General features: G+C 44.7%; 1 protein-coding gene across 1 annotated transcript in view; it reads right to left on the bottom strand.

The window, feature by feature from the left end:
- shroom3 (shroom family member 3) overlaps nucleotides 1–17,500 on the bottom strand; it is a gene marked incomplete at its 5' end in the record, with an annotated part of 71,235 nt that overhangs the window by 52,514 nt on the left and 1,221 nt on the right. Inside the window, one exon of the mRNA XM_079234862.1 lies at nucleotides 8,224–8,378. Within this exon, the coding sequence (XP_079090988.1) occupies nucleotides 8,224–8,378 (155 nt within the window). The remainder of the gene's footprint in view (nucleotides 1–8,223; nucleotides 8,379–17,500) is intronic.

Below are 17,500 nucleotides of genomic sequence, written 5' to 3' on the forward strand. Positions count from 1 at the left end.
AAGGAAGACGAGTATTTCCAGAGCCAGATAACCAAGTTAATTTGTTAAATGCTCTTAATGTTCGTACGCTCCACTGCTGTAGATGCTGTTCCTGGTTTGTGCCTCTTGTTCTCATTGAGGGAATCTTAACGCTTCAGCAACATTAAAACTTTACAACGTGTCAACAGTTTGTAACCCTTTCCCGTTTCAACACTACAACGACCCAACGTATTGTACGAACAACCCATGCATCGTCCGTTAATGACGCAGCATCCCATCATGCGCATATTAACAATATCCAACGGCACAGAAGGCCCAGGTAGAAAATGCACGGCCCGCCACTGTTACAACCAAACTTCCCTGGAGTCCACAAGCAATGAGCGGATCTCAACCACGCTGCAAGCAGCACTTCCTGGGGCCAAGGAAGGGGCCCGCTGAGAACGGCCATGCGCTCCAATGGACACGCCCCCCAGACGAGCCGGAAGCCAAGCAGTCGGCCCAATCTGAACCAGAACGCCCTCCGAAAACACGCGCCACGAAACGGGCACTGCACTAGCATACTAAATTAAAGGATCATGCTTTAGCATGTTGGAAAAAAAGATTTTACTAACGCAAGAACTGGATGAGGGTGGTCCACTTTGCATTCTGTCTGAGTCACACAAACAAAACCAAACAAAGCACATGCATGTACTGAGATACTAAGACAGCCGCCAAACCTGCTCGACGAAATGTGGACTGACTGGCTGCAGAGTCTGGTCACGCTGAGGACACTGACAGGACAAACACGACCAGCCCGGAAGACATACACGTCTACACTGTGGTGGTTCCATTAACATGGAGGAGACAACTCTCACCAGATGCTGCTCGACAGTCGGCTCATAGATTCATGAAAATAGCTCCACGAGCGCCACCAGTACCCATCAACCCCAGCTGCTGAATCCTGCTATTGTGGAGCAGATGCTACACGTGCTGTATTAACAATATCGGCCTATTGATTGGTCGGTACACCACTTAGGTCCAGACTGAAATATCTCAACAAGTATCGGATGGACCATCATCAGGTCAAAATTACCTGCAAAAATAATGGCATTCACATAAGCCTCCACTATAATTTGTGTTGAGTGCTAATTAGCAAATGATTGCATGCTAACATGCTAAACAAAGATGGAGAACATGCTAGACCTGCTAGACATCCTTGCAGAGCCTTGGTTGTTGATTATTTTATTTAAGCCACAAGTGCAGCGCCTCTCGGAAGACAACCAGGAAGAGCTTTTGGGGGCAAGAATGGACCCTTGAATCAAATGGTTGGGTCCAGAGTGAGACTCCAAGACTTAAGTTATGAACCTTACTTATCATATTCCTGCTCTATAGTGGCTGAATCTTAAAATGATGATTAAAGAAGGATTTGAATGACCCTGTGACGTTTTCTCCAGCACCACCCTCAGAACAAACATTTCCCTTTAAGCTGGTTTCACATGAAGCCTTTAGCGCAAAGGCAACCCAACTGTGATTTAAAGGGAACATTTGCCAGCTTTTATGTGTATGTCCAATCAATGTTTATGGTAAATGAAGACAATTGAAGCAATACATTCCTCAATGCGTGCTATGTTAATGCTCCGTAGGAATCCATAAGAAGTGGACGCAGTCACCGTGACGCCACCCATTGGTTTGTGGACCTCAAGTCTGGAATTCGTCATCTTGTTTTTTGGCATCCAGAAGTGACACGAGAGTGTGAAGTACAAATGTGAAAGGGTGAAAGTCGAAAACACAACACAACTCTCAGACCTGCTTTATGGTCTGTTTGACTCTAAATGACCATAATGTACTAAATGAACATCATGCTGTATTGAAGAAGACTTGAAACTAGAGATTGAGACATAAACTCATGTTGACAATGTTTACTGAGGGAATACATCAAGAGAAGTAGAGTCATTTATATAGACTTCTATACAACCAGACCTATTTTTTGCAACCAGAGCAGTCGCCCTCTGAGGCCGTTAGAGAGAATGCAAGTTTTAGGGCGCTTCCGCATTGGCTTCACTTTTCAGAACCGAAGGTGTTGAATGTAGCCAGTTTGCAATACAAGCGAAGATACATTCTGAACATTAGTTGGTCAGCCACATAAAAAGTGGCACATTTTCCCTACAAGACTTTCTGCTCTGACACACAATACCGCCACTATGGCCGGCACTAAAAAGAACGCTTGCACTTTGAGCAGCAGGTGCCTCCTGTCTGTATTTTCTTCTTGTGCCTCCGGGAAAACAAAACCTCTTCGTGTGTAACGAAACACCAGTGAAGCGCAGACTGCTGCTTACTGGGGATTAAAGAACAAAACAGTGGAAAAAAACAGCTGCAAGGTGTATGGCGAGGAGTAATGGAGGCAACACACACAGCCAGAGCACAGGTGAGAGGGATACTCTTACCTCGCCCATGAGCACGGCCAGTGTCACGTATCAATGAAAAGACGGCTTCAAAGCTGCTCTCGTGCGATCAGTTTGCGTCACGTCCAAACTCCACCTGACGAATGTGTTTACAGGCCTAGAGTCGCCATGTGTTTAGCCTAGCTTAGCATAAAGACTGGAAGCAGGGGGAAACAGCTAGCCTGTCCAAATCTAACTCCAGATATCCATCCAGGGTGGCAACAACAAAAACATGTTCAATGTCTATTGGGACTGAAAGAGTTCAATTCAATTCAGTTTATTTTATATAGCCCAAAATCACAAATACAAATTCCCCTCAGATGGTTTTACAATCTGTACACATAACATCCTGTCCCGGGACCTCACATCGGATCAGGAAGAACTCCCCAAATAAAGATAGTAAAAACCCTATAATGAGTAGTATATGCATGGAGTCCGATCCAGATAACCACAATCCATGAAGCAGGAGGAGGTATAACATGAGTCAGCAGCTTCCTTTGCCTCGAGGGCAGTGGGTTTTTGAATGTTTTGTTTTGGTTGGGGCCTGACATAAGGTATGTTGTTAACATAAAAAACATCCCACAAGTACATTTTGAGGCTTTTTTGTGACTTAACCCTCTGAACCCCAAATGGAGCATAAGCGGTAGTTCAGAAAGGAAGACTCTCTTCACACGGCTGGTGATTCGTAAATATCTGTCTCTAATTCTCCCTGTGATTACTCTATCAACTGATCGGGGGGCTTCCACTTTAAATCAACCAATCATATCGTGACTGTGCACCTTTTAAACAGCTTCTCTTCTCTGCTGCTGTCAGTTGTCATTTCAGCACAAAACAAGATGCGACCCTCCTCCCTGCCGGCTCCTCCAGCCAGCGTTCATGCTCCTCATTCATCATCGGATTGCAGCAACTTCCTTCAACACCACCAGTGTCTGGACTCCAGGGGGATTCGGCATGATCATCAGATATCAGCATCACTGCCCCTGAGTCCAATCGCCAAAGACTTTGCACGATTCAAATGTAATGCATATTTAATAAATGTAGGGTTAAATTCAAAATAAGTCTCTCCTGAGTGAAGCAGCTTCAGTGCATGTGTTGCTCCTGTCCTTCACCTCGATGGAAACCGAACAGTCATGGACAGAAGTGGCGAGAGGTCAACAATGCCACAAATCATACAAAGCTAAAAGAATTCCATTTAAAAAAAGCTGAATGTCATTGATAATTGGGAAGCAGTGGAATCTATATATCCAGCATTTTTCCAAGTGTTACCAATATTTGAGAAAAATCAATATTGTTCTCAATATACTGTAGATATTGAACCATTTGAACAACCTCCACTTACAACCCCTCCTGTCTCTCTGCTCTGCGTTCAGCCGCCTGCAGTTCAGTTTCAATGTTTCTCACGCCGAGTCAATCATGTGCAGAAATACAATCATGTTTTACAGGATCTGTGAAACAAAGTAATCTGGATGAAATATCACAATTCTTAGCTTGGCTTTGGTTACTTTTCCTGACGGAAGCGTTCAGCACACATGATGTGTTCAAGGAACTTCAGACCCAACAGTAATGTTTTTACAGCCTCTGGCCATACATGGTAAATAGTTGATAAATGGAGTAATTTAGGCATTTATTTTTAACCTGCTTACAGGTTTTGGGCTTCAGAAAGAAGGTTTCCAACAAGTGGCTGAATGAGAGCTAGTCTTCATCACGACAGTCCTCCTTTAGCTCAGTGCTGGGGACCTGAAGTCCTAGTGTTTTATATACGTTAGCTAGACATGTTTGATAGGTAATGCAGACATTTGTAATCAGAGGAAATATTTATGAAATGTGCCAATGGAAGTACAAACATATCTGTATCAACGTATTTGGTAAACTGTACCAAGCCAAGTGTTGAGATATGACAACTTCACTAAGAAGAAGTGATGTCATTTTATATGAGAACACGTATCGTGATAAAGTAAAGTTTCTACCATCCATCTTTACCTGGAGACGGATTCAAAATGGAATGTTCCAACTCACTAAAAACACACACACACACACACACACACACACACACACACACACACACACACACACCTCTGACTGGCAGCTCCTCAGAAAACACTCTTTTCAGCTTGTTGTGAGTACACTAATGCCATGGTTCTCTCACACACACACACTTGTAACAGAATTGTATAACAGAATTTTGCAACTTTGAATCAACACTTCCCCAAAAGGCCACGTGGTCATAACAATACACACACACACACACACACACACACACACACACACAGTCATCTTGAGATAACCATCAGTTCAGTTCAAAAACTCTGCATTGGCCCCTGAGGGCCGCTACCATGTGAAGAGGAGCGATGAAAGAGAAGAGCGAGCCGGAGAGAGAGTTGCTCTCTAGATGATGAACCTCTTCAGAGGCGACTCAACGCCCAAAACAGCTCTGCAGCTCAAAAGTGTCAGATCTTACCTTCCCAAGAGTCGCGTGTTGGAGGCGACTGATCACACGGCCATGAAGCGCTCTGCTGCACAAACCGCCCAAACAGAAGATGAGCCGCTGTGTGAGAAAATACTTTGTCTTTGATCAAAAAAGTCAAAGGTAGAAGAAAAACCATCCAATCACAGAGCTTTAAAAGCATGTGTTCACTGTTCACAGCCGCCTGATCTGTTACTTTAAGCCGGCAACAACAACGTGCCGCTCTGAATCCCCTCTCCTTCTCCGTAGCAACGGCAGCCGAGGCTCCTGGGTATTTGTAGTTTGAACATGTGGAAGATCCTCTTGTGAGCTACAGCCGTCCGGCGACGCACATATCGTCCGTAAAATCAAAATTGTTTACGTCTGCTTGGATTTGTAAACTCAGCAATACACTGAAGTCCAAAGGTGAGTGCGGCTCAGGTATGCGGCTGCAGAGATGACCTGCTGCACAGACTGCTGCACACAGCCGCACAGGTCAAGGCCTACTGTTTGAGTCCCGGAGAACAGAGCAGAATGATCATGAACAGACCTGAGAGCAGCCGCCGCCAGACTGCAGGAAGCCGGTCAGACCAAAACACGCAGCAACGCTCTCCGCCCGTCTGAGGAGGAGTTCTCACGCCTTCAGCTCCTCACCACACCTTTCCATAAGCCAGGTGTGCATCACCTGTCCTGCAGTGTGTGTGTGTGTGTGTGTGTGTGAAGTCTAAAGTCTTGCATTGTGTCGTACCTCTCAGCAGTCACACCCCAAACCCAAATACATACCTGTCTTGTACCTGCAGGTGTGTGAACAGAGATGCTACGTTCATCCTGAGAGGTGGAGCATCTCCGAGGTTTAATGAGGGAGAGAAAAGTTCAAAGTTTTGCTTCCCCACTCTTTGTCTTTTTCAAAAACATAATGATCATCATACAGTGCCCGCGATCAGGTGGTTATATTTAAACAGCCTATATTCATGATCATTTGACTATCTACAGTTATAAAGAAATCACACACTTTTGGATCGCTGATTGTCAATTTACAGTCTGTCAATCCCAGACGGCAACCTCCGGTTCTACCGAGTGACGCCAACGCGGAAGTGTCTTAAAACGTGCATTCTCTCTCGTGACCACCAGGAGGCGACTCCCCTGGTTGTATAGAAGTCTATGCTTCATGTGTTAAAGCTGCATTCTCTCTCCTGACCACCAGGGGATGACTCCTCTGGTTGTATAGAAGTCTATGCTTCATGTGTTAAAGCTGCATTCTCTCTACTGACCACCAGGAGGTGACTCCCCTGGTTGTATAGAAGTCAATGCTTCATGTGTTAAAGCTGCATTCTCTCTCCTGACCACCAGGGGGTGACTCCTCTGGTTGTATAGAAGTCTATATAAATGACTCTACTTCTCTTGATGTATTCCCTCAGTAAACATTGTAAACATGAGTTTATGTCTCAATCTCTAGTTTCAAGTCTTCTTCAATACAGCATGATGTTCATTTAGTACATTATGGTCATTTAGAGTCAAACAGACCATAAAGCAGGGGACGCTTTAGGCATGCTTGGTTTGCTGCTCTCTGTTTATGTAAAGACAGATTAATTTCCCTTTTACTCTAATTAACTCTCTAATTATATACTGCATGTAATAATAAGCACTAATGAATGATGTCAGATAAATTGCAATGAACAGTGTTTGTGTGTGTGTGTGTGTGTGTGTGTGTGTGTGTGTGTGTGTGTGTGTGTGTGTGTGTGTGTGTGTGTGTGTGTTGATTCCAGACAACCAGCTCTGATTTGGACTATGAACCAGGATGTTCAGCAGAATCCTGACCAGTTACAGATTAGACTCACTGGAAGGAAGTTAAAAACAAAGGAAGGAGGCAACGTCTGAAACTGTCATTGATTTCAGTGATTCATATTTTCTCTTTGTGCAAAGATAAGCACCAATGTGTTTGAAAACAGTGGAGATCAAAACACCTATTTTGTTACAGTTCTAATTCAACTTCAGTATGAATGTGCTTGAAGTTTAAAATGGTAAAATGCCTTCTGCTGTAAGATTATGTTCAAAATAGTTTTCAGCCAACACCAGACGGTAACCTCCGGTTCTGCCAATGCGGAAGTGTCTTAAAACCTGCATTCTCTCTTCTGACCACCAGGGGGCGACTCGTCTGGTTGTATAGAAGTATATGCTTCATGTGTTTAAGCTGCATTCTCTCTCCTGACCACCAGGGGGCGACTCCTCTGGTTGTATAGAAGTATATGCTTCATGTGTTTAAGCTGCATTCTCTCCACTGACCACCAGGGACGACTCCTCTGGTTGTATAGAAGTATATGCTTTATGTGTTAACGCTGCATTCTCTCTCCTGACCACCAGGGGGAGACTTTAAAAGGTATCTATGGCTAACGCGGAAAAGGTTACAGATACAAAGTAGCAAAGCTAGCTGCTAAACCAGCTACAACATGGAGGTTTTATGGCGAGGGCATTGAGCGTCCCATCTTTAGAATGGTTTTACCTGGTAGAAGAAGCGCAGCAGGAATACAGTAACCACGGCCTCCTTCAGACGGCTACTGATGGGTCTTGATAGTAAAGAGATTCAGGCCACACGTCTGAAACGTCTCTGCAGAGCTTCTGGAACTGAACCTCAGAGACATCCTCAGCCATCATCAGCACACCTCCCCTAACCCATAAGGCACGTCTATCACAACGCTACCGACGTCCTCCTGCTGACGCTGGACACTTGCTCAGGTTGCACAATAAATGGAGACATGCTACCATACCAAAAAGAATGACGCCGATGGAATGCTTGCCAGCAATAAAAATAAATATGCTAGCGGCTAGTGTACGTTCCAAAGCAACCACCTTGGTATGCGCAGGCTGCCAGTCAAGGCATTATTATCTATCAATTAAAACTGTATTCATATTGGTGTCTATAACCTTCATGGCGCCTGCTGATGACCTCTCCTTCACGTCCGGCCAATCAACCCTGAGCTGTGACCTACTTAAAATATTAATGATTAATAACCAGTTACATTTAAAAGATAAACAATGAATGGAAACCATTAAAATAGTGTCCATCCCAACCAAATAGTGTATGTTAGCAACACTATGGGAAGTTTAAAGTATGTATGTGGAATTATATCTTCATTAGTCTCATTGTATTCATTTACTAAAATATAAAACAGGTGTTTTCCCGCCTCTCTGACACACACACACACACATACACACACACACACACACACACACACACACACACACACACACACACACATACACACACACACACACACACACACACACACACACACACATACACACACACACTCGAGCTTTGCCAGCCGACCTCAACCCATTTGGGGTTGGTAACAACCAGGCCGTCAGCATCAGACTCTGTACCTGCGGACGGTGAGCTGCAGAGTCTTGTACGATCCTTTGACCAGAGCGATGGCTTCCTGCCGGTATCCGGTCAGCTCCACGTCGTTGATGATGATGATCTCGTCCCTCGCCAGCAGAGGCTGCTCCAAACTGTCCGCCTTACCGCCCTCCTCTACCTGCACCGACACAAACACACAAACACACACAAGTAAGGCCAGATTTACTGGGGAAGTGGCAAAGCGCAAATGTGCACAGCAAGACGTCAACAATTTAGCTAAATGATTTACTCAAGCATTATGCAGGCAGTCTGCTGGTGAGGACGAGCTCAGCAGGACCAGACCAGGCGGCAACCTCCGGTTCTGCCGAGTTAAGCCGACATAGAGGTGTATTCTCTCTACTGACCAGCAGGGGGCGACTCCTCTGGTTGTATAGAAGTTTATGCTTTATGTGTTGTATAGAAGTCTATATAAATGACTCTACTTCTCTTGATGTATTCCCTCAGTAAACATTGTAAACATGAGTTTATGTCTCAATCTCTAGTTTCAAGTCTTCTTCACTACAGCATGATGTTCATTCAGTCGCGGCCACTAACAGAGCCGTATATGGTGTCTCAACATCACGACTCCACATTTCAAATATGGTAACTTCCGTTCATTGGTTTTGAAAATGGCGACGACTATGATCTAAAATTGCGACGGCAAAATCCCCAACTGTAGGCATCAGGATGACTACATCCACTTCCTACAGTCGATGGAGAAGACCACCAAGCTCAGGCATCATGGAGTGACCTCACAGGTCTGCTGGGTTCATGCTGCAGACTTCCGCTGCCTGCAATCGTTGTGCTAAGCTAGGCTAAACATGTCCTATCTCTGTACCGGTAACTTGTTGAGTCACACTGGCTGTGGCAGCGGTTATCAGGATGTCTATTGTTCAGCGGGTAGGAACCATGTGGTGTGTTCAGGTGTGCGTTACTAGGTCGATATCGGTAAACGAAGTCTTGGATGTTTGCCCGATGGCTTTGGTCATTCTCACATCCTGTCTGTCTAAATCTTTCTTTACGGGTTTTTTTTCAGTAAATCTTCAGTGCAGCTGAATCTGTCTTTTCTAATTAAACCTCGGGCTAAAGGCACATGAGCCTCATACCAGTTAGAATGTAGTAGTAATTATTATTATTAGCGTCCTGGTCCCCTTCAGGGTCCCGTTTCCCTTTAGAGTCCTGTTCCTCTTCAGTGTCCCGTTCCCCTTCAGGGTCCCGGACCATATATGCTGCATTATGCTACAATGTGACATTAATAATAATAATGACCATATATGCTGCATTATGCTACAATGTGACATTAATAATAATTACCATATATGCTGTATTATGCTACAATGTGACATTAATAATAATTACCATATATGCTGCATTATGCTACAATGTGACATTAATAATAATTACCATATATGCTGCATTATGCTACAATGTGACATTAATAATAATTACCATATATGCTGCATTATGCTACAATGTGACATTAATAATAATTACCATATATGCTGCATTATGCTACAATGTGACATTAATAATAATAATGACCATATATGCTGCATTATACTACAATGTGACATTAATAATAATGACCATATATGCTGCATTATGCTACAATGTGACATTAATAATAATTACCATATATGCTGTATTATGCTACAATGTGACATTAATAATAATGACCATATATGCTGCATTATGCTACAATGTGACATTAATAATAACTACCATATATGCTGTATTATGCTACAATGTGACATTTTATAACTCTTTTTGCCGCATAATTTTTCTATTGTAGAAAATGTAGAGATAGAGATATGGAGACTGTTTCATAAACAGTTAAATGTACTGTGATGATGTTTCAATTGAAACTCACCGTCTAGCACACACACACACACACACACACACACACACACACACACACACACACGGCCACTGTATTATCAGCCAGTGATGCTCCTCAGCAGCATGTGTGTGACAGCATCTGACCCTTCGTCGGCGTCTGTGTGTTTATCGGCAGGTCCGTCCCGTGTGAGGTCACATGTGTCCGTCCCGTGTAAACGGACCCGTACTTGTACAGCGCCTCTCTAGTCTTCCGACCACTCAAAGCGCTTTAACATGACATCATTCACCCACTGATGAGAGGAGCTACCATGAAGGAGCCACATCAGATTATCAACCATTCATACACCGTAGAACAGCTACGGGAGACATTTAGGGTTAAGTGTCTTGCTCAAGGACACATCGACATGGGCTAGCAGAGCCGGGGATCGAACCACCGATCCTCTGATTGAAGGACGAAGGACATGTGTCCGTCCTCCTTGAGGTCACATGTGTCTGTCCTCCTTGAGGTCACATGTGTCTGTCCTCCTTGAGGTCACATGTGTCTGTCCTCCTTGAGGTCACATGTGTCCTCCTTGAGGTCACATGTGTCCTCCTTGAGGTCACATGTGTCTGTCCTCCTTGAGGTCACATGTGTCTGTCCTCCCTGAGGTCACATGTGTCCGTCCTCCTTGAGGTCACATGTGTCTGTCCTCCCTGAGGTCACATGTGTCCGTCCTCCTTGAGGTCACATGTGTCTGTCCTCCTTGAGGTCACATGTGTCCGTCCTGTGTGAGGTCACATGTGTCCGTCCTCCTTGAGGTCACATGTGTCCGTCCTCCTTGAGGTCACATGTGTCTGTCCTCCTTGAGGTCACATGTGTCTGTCCTCCTTGAGGTCACATGTGTCCTCCTTGAGGTCACATGTGTCTGTCCTCCTTGAGGTCACATGTGTCTGTCCTCCTTGAGGTCACATGTGTCTGTCCTCCTTGAGGTCACATGTGTCCTCCTTGAGGTCACATGTGTCTGTCCTCCTTGAGGTCACATGTGTCTGTCCTCCTTGAGGTCACATGTGTCCTCCTTGAGGTCACATGTGTCCTCCTTGAGGTCACATGTGTCTGTCCTCCCTGAGGTCACATGTGTCTGTCCTCCCTGAGGTCACATGTGTCCGTCCTCCCTGAGGTCACATGTGTCTGTCCTCCCTGAGGTCACATGTGTCTGTCCTCCTTGAGGTCACATGTGTCCGTCCTCCCTGAGGTCACATGTGTCCGTCCTCCCTGAGGTCACATGTGTCTGTCCTCCCTGAGGTCACATGTGTCTGTCCTCCTTGAGGTCACATGTGTCCGTCCTCCTTGAGGTCACATGTGTCCGTCCTCCTTGAGGTCACATGTGTCTGTCCTCCCTGAGGTCACATGTGTCCGTCCTCCCTGAGGTCACATGTGTCTGTCCTCCCTGAGGTCACATGTGTCCGTCCTCCCTGAGGTCACATGTGTCCGTCCTCCCTGAGCTCACGTTTGTCTCGCGCTCTCGTTCCCTGTGAGATAAGCTCAATGAGATCCTGAGATGGAAATATCTCTGCACAAACGTCACCGGCTCAGACTGGAACCCCGGGCACTTGCCGTGTTCTATGCCGTGTATAATGTGCAACACTTGGTTGCCTTGTTTTAGTTCAGTGGCCTCACAGAGATGAGCATTTAGTGGACCGAATCCTCATGAATACTGAGGCCTTCAGCCCTAGAGGTATGACTTGAATGCAACACTCCATCGCCTTTCAAGTCGACACGAGGAGAGCTGGTAACCATGGCGGCGCCGCTAACGGCTAACGGACGAAGGCTACGTTCACTTACATCGTGATGCGTTCAGGCTCTGTTCAGTGAAAATTAGTATTGAGCTATATATTCAACTTCATTGTCATTGCACTATGAGTACTATGACAACGAATGGAGTCTGCTTCTGTCCAGAGTGCAAAAGAGAAGCAGTTAAGGTGCAGCGCAATGTCGGTGATAATATAAGACAGTATAATGAAGACAGTATAAACACATAATGAGTGTAATAATAAATAAATAAGTCTGGAGCTTTGTAGACTAACGGCTATAATCAATCAACAGAATGGATCCTCAATGATATGCAAATAGTATCGCCGGCAAAAAAACGTGATCAGACATCTAAAAGTTCAATTTGCTCCCTTTCTTCTTCTGTTCTGATCCGATCTGTAATACGATCCGATCCGTGACTTTTATGATCCATTGCGCCGCTACTACCCAACTTTTGTTGAATTGTCTTGCTAATTATTAGCAGATGTAAATGCCAAGGCATTCCGTCATGTATGCATCCAGACACAGGTGGTGTGTGACAGGATGAAGGGAGATGGACCGCTCAGGTCGGAGCAGCCCTGGATGCTACTTTGGGATTTTAAATGTGAACTACGGTCACGCCGATCAAACTATGTTGCTCGCCAAACACTGGACCGGATGGGAGTAACAAACCACGAACTGTGGGACATGATGAGAATGAGAGTCCATTCATGGAGCGGTAATGCACCTCTAAGATAGATGCCAACCAGATATAAACTCGAGATAAGAAGTTTCTTGGCTCACTTCTTTCGTCAGTTTCAAATCCAAAACGATGCCATATTAGCAACGTTTTATTTTGTATGTGAAGAACATGGCTGCGCCTCCAGGACATGGAGAACTAGATTCAGAATTCTTTGGCATCCTTCGGCCTATTGAGCCCCGCCTCCAAGCTATCGGCCTCGGGCTCGTTCACATAAACAGAGGCCATTAGTGCATTTTACAAGTTATAGGACCTAATGATTTAAATAAGGGTTATTCCAGTGCTCCTACTCGGAAGATGATTTACCTAAAAGAATCTTCTGAGTTACAGGCGTCTATATTCTAATGTACTTTAAGTTTAATTTCGAACAATACAAGTTGGATCTCCGGCGTGACGCAGGCTGCCGCTGCAGGCTTCTGTTTTAATTCGCCATACCGGTTGAGCTGTTTTGCATGAGATCAAAGGAGAGACGTACAGGGACCAGACCGGCAAAACCGGGAATCGACCTAACACTAATGTGGACTTCAGCCTGTTAGAGCAATAAGATGCAATAAGATGCCTGTCATGGCCACTAGATATATTCAAATGAATATTCAAATGAATGGGGAAAACCCATAACTTCTCAAATACAAAGTCTAGGCATTGTGGATGTCACTTGACTGCCCCACCAATGTCCACCCTGTCTTTGCCCAGATTAAGATTTCCTGACAACTAACTGATGAAGACGAATCTGAATCTGCGCAGCAAACTCTACCAAGACTTCCGGAAGCTGAGGATAACTCCACCGATCAAAGGTTGGGTTCACCATTAGAAATACGAACCCCAGACAGTGGCTGTTTGATTGTGTTGTTGTGTGTGACTGTGTTGATTCCACATGCTTTCCTGTGATTGACAAAAGGTATCTAGCACTGTTCTGAAACAACCCGCCCATCTGGGCCTCTTTGAATGTTAAAACAACTGCCAAGAATTTCACTCAGGGCGTGTCTGAACCTCTTCTGAATAACCACATGTGTTGCTTTTCAACAAAAGCATACTGTGTTTAGATCCACACAGCCCCGACATTCGAAAGGGCCCTCAAATGCAGCGCTGCCGCTTATGCACTGCATGTCCCGAGGGACTTTAAAGCATCCATGTACGGTGGCCCTGAGGGGCCAAAACACAACAACATTACAGAAAATAAAATGACAGACTGACTGAGTAACACCGATGAGGGATGTGTCTAATGAGAAATAAAGGAAATGAAACCTCCTCTCAGAGCTGCGAAAGAAAACCAGCGTGTTAAAATGTAAACCACCGCTCGGCTCTGCAGAGCGCTGCACTGTTTGCCTTTTTCAGGAATAAATATACCCAAATAAGGCCCGCAGAATCCCTCAGCACCGCCGTGTGAGAGTCTGTGTGTGTGTCACTGACTTTGGTATTCCAGCTGAAATTCATTATCCTGCAGACGGAGTTATCCAAACAGAGCGGCTCAGCCTTCATACCGTGACTGAAACAACATACCTCCTCTAATCAATAAAGACTGCGTGATTTGGGGAAATATCATCGGACAGCAGTGGAGTGCTTCGCCCAGACAAGAGCACTGATTTATTCTAAATAGTTGTGCCTTTGCTGGCTTGTGACACATTAAAATGCAGCAATATCTAGTTGTCAGACCCCTCACTATGATCCAGTCTGTCCCTGTCTCCTCAAGCTGAGAGAAACAGAAAGGGAAAAGGAGGATTTCCTAACGTACATCTAGGGACCTGGTCAATATTAGGATTGTGATTTAAATGGGTATCAAGCACATTTTCTCATCCATGTTTTTGAGGTAACAGAGGCTGACATGTCCTGGCTGTTCATCCCTATGGGTCAAGCTGGGGAAAGCCCCTTTTAAATCCTCTTGTGACCTAACGGGGGTCCCGAACCCTAGTTTGGGAACCACAAGAGGAGCGGGACATGAGTGGACACTGTTGTTTCCTGTACAATGTTTGTCTGCAGCTTCTTCTACACATGTTTTACAGGAAATAAGCAGGCTCTTATTGTGGTAGATCCAAGTCTTCTTCAATACAGCATGATGTTCATTTCATAAATTATGGTCCATTTAGAGTCACATAGATCATAAAGTGGAGTATGCTTTAGGGCGGGTTTACTGTGATTGACAGGTCGCTGTTGCTACGACGATTACTTCCACTTCTTATATACAGTCTATGTTTGTCATGGCGGCGGCCATGTTGATGCCGGAGCTGTTCACCAAACAGTTCCTGTCACTTGTACCAGTTGAGCTTTTCTATTGAGCATGGTTACGAACTGTAACCCCAGATGCTATGAGTACAGGTGTTGCTCTTTAATAACTGTTGCTATACAAAACTGAGCTGAGATATTTATGATCAATGTGCAACAGAAAAACATCAATGAATGCTGAGGTGAACCATCCAACGGAGGTCGATGAGTGGACCAGTCTTTTTCAGCAGGTCCAGTGCTGGGAGAGGTAACGGGCCAGGAGCTTGATAACGGTCAGTTCAGTTCAGTTTATTTTGAAGTTGTAACCCTGGCAGTGTAATTGCACACATCCAGGTCGATGCTGGTCATGAGACCTTCAGATTAAGACCCATTAAGACAGTTTAACCTGAGCCGAACCACCTGGATTACCAGAAACCTCCCATGTGACCTCTGACCCCGGCTCAGAACAAGAAATGTACTGCACTGTCAATACACTAACAGGAATCTCTTTTGTACTTCTCTTGCAGAGGAAGAAGAGGAAACAGAAGAGATCCAGTGTGAATGGAGAGCTTCACAAACATGACCTGACGTGGACGTCCATCCTTTTCACTTTGTGGTCAGACGGACGCAGGGAGACATGTAGTTGGACAGGAAGAGGAAAGAGAAAGACTGAACCAGGCTGAGAGACACTGTCCAACAGAGACATCAGGCAGATGTCGGGTCAAACACGGAGAACGCTGCTTACACTGATCTAATTACACCAAATAAAAGCATGAGTGTGTTCAAAAGCACTCAGGACAACACATAATTCACATTCTTGTCCTATTTTACAGCACGCAGTTTGGCCTCCGTCCCAGAAGGACTTCCAAACACACACACACACACACACACACACACACACACACACACACACACACACACACACACACACACTGGCTTGCTCATTTGCATTTTAATAAAAATGAGGCCACATTTCTGCGAGGACAGAAGGGTATCGTTAATGATCACTTTCTTCTTGCAGTAGCCAGGGCTGAACCATTAATCCTTTGAAAAGTGCCATATTTGAATAAGGCTATAACTCACATTGTGCCTTAACAACCTGAATAATAATAACTATTATTTAGCAACTGTTTTGTCAGTTCCTCTGTGAGTTGGTCAACTACAGACTCAAACTCTCTCTCTGCATGCTTCAAAATCAGTTTTTTCCTGTCAAATGGTGTTGCAATGCCCCGCCCAGCACACAGCCGTCTGCACGGCCTTGTGTCGGGCGGCTTGTTGATGGAGAACATCACTCTTTGTATCATCTTGAGGTTTGGAGAGGAAGGAAGTGGGCTCTGTCTCTGTGGCGTTCGCAGTGAAAGACTAGCCGGATGAACGCTTTAGCGTTAGCCGGTAACTCGGTGTTCTTTGCAGTTGTGGTTGAAGGTGAATGACAAAAGGCTTAATAGTTAACCGAGGTCTGAATCTGTCAGTCTAACGTTCAGCATTAGATCATAGCTGGAAGCCAAAAGCGCTGAATCCAGGATGTGAAGCTAATGCTAGCTTAGTAGCTACAGTGAGATGGCATTTCTGCTTGGATTTGGAGACTTCGTTTTTCAAAATCCTGCATAACAAACGTGGACAGTTTGAAAAAAAGGTGTGAATGAACCAGGTAGGGAGGGTCAAATACATGATGATATTAGTTGCATCATGGGAAATGCCTCTCCTACTTTGAATGTGATCATTATCTCCTGTCTCATGTGAGGATTTGTATTTATTTAAGGAAGTGAAATACTTAAATTGCTTCCTCAGTATTGGGCAGAAGGAGGCTATTAAAATGACTTTAAAGAAGAAATCTTTCCAATCAGCGCTGGTGGTAAATGTAGTTCAATGAAGGAATAACGTCTCTCAGTATTGAACAAGAAAGCTGACTCACAAAATGTCAATAATGGAACTATTTAGACACAGAAAGAAGCCCACAGCCTCTCTCGTTTCTCCTCACTCAGATTGACTCCACTCAGCCTCACTCCCTTCAAGCTGCACAGAAACTACATAGAAGCTCACGAGCTCTAACGTCCTGCTTAGTGTTTCCTCTGCTCCAACAATCAGCAGCGCTGGTTTGGTGAAAATCAATCATTAGTCTGTGATTCACAGAGCGAGGAGTGAGAATGAGCCCGACACCCTCTGCCGCCCGGCGCCTCGGTACAAAGACCTGCTCTCTCTCTGGGTTGTCGTCGGCGACAGCATCCGACCAGCACTGAGCCGTCGTCATGACAACAGAATTACTGGAAGTCCTTCCTTCAAGTCCTTCCTTCAAGTCCTTCCTTCAAGTCCTTCCTTCAAGTCCTTCCTTCCTGCTGCTGTCAGGCTGCACAACAAGCTGAGCTCACAGTCGACCACGAACACTGTAACACTTTAACACTTTGATTACGTTCAACTGGTGCAATATAAATACATTTAAGTACTTTATATACTTTTTTATTCCGTCTGTATATTTAATATTTAATATTGCTATTGAATTCTTCTTTACTGTTCTTATTACTGTTTTACTGTTTATGTATATTAATTGATTTATTATTTAGTATCTTGTGTGCACTGCTGCTGTAATCCTGTAATCTCCCCACTGCGGGACTAATAAAGGATTATCTTATCTTATCTTATTTTAGAACGACCCGTCTGTGGGCGTCGGGGGTGTTTTCCTCCGGTTGGTTCTGGA

The sequence above is a fragment of the Taurulus bubalis genome, assembly GCF_910589615.1.
Source record: "Taurulus bubalis genome assembly, chromosome: 19".
Lineage (NCBI taxonomy): Eukaryota > Metazoa > Chordata > Actinopteri > Perciformes > Cottidae > Taurulus > Taurulus bubalis.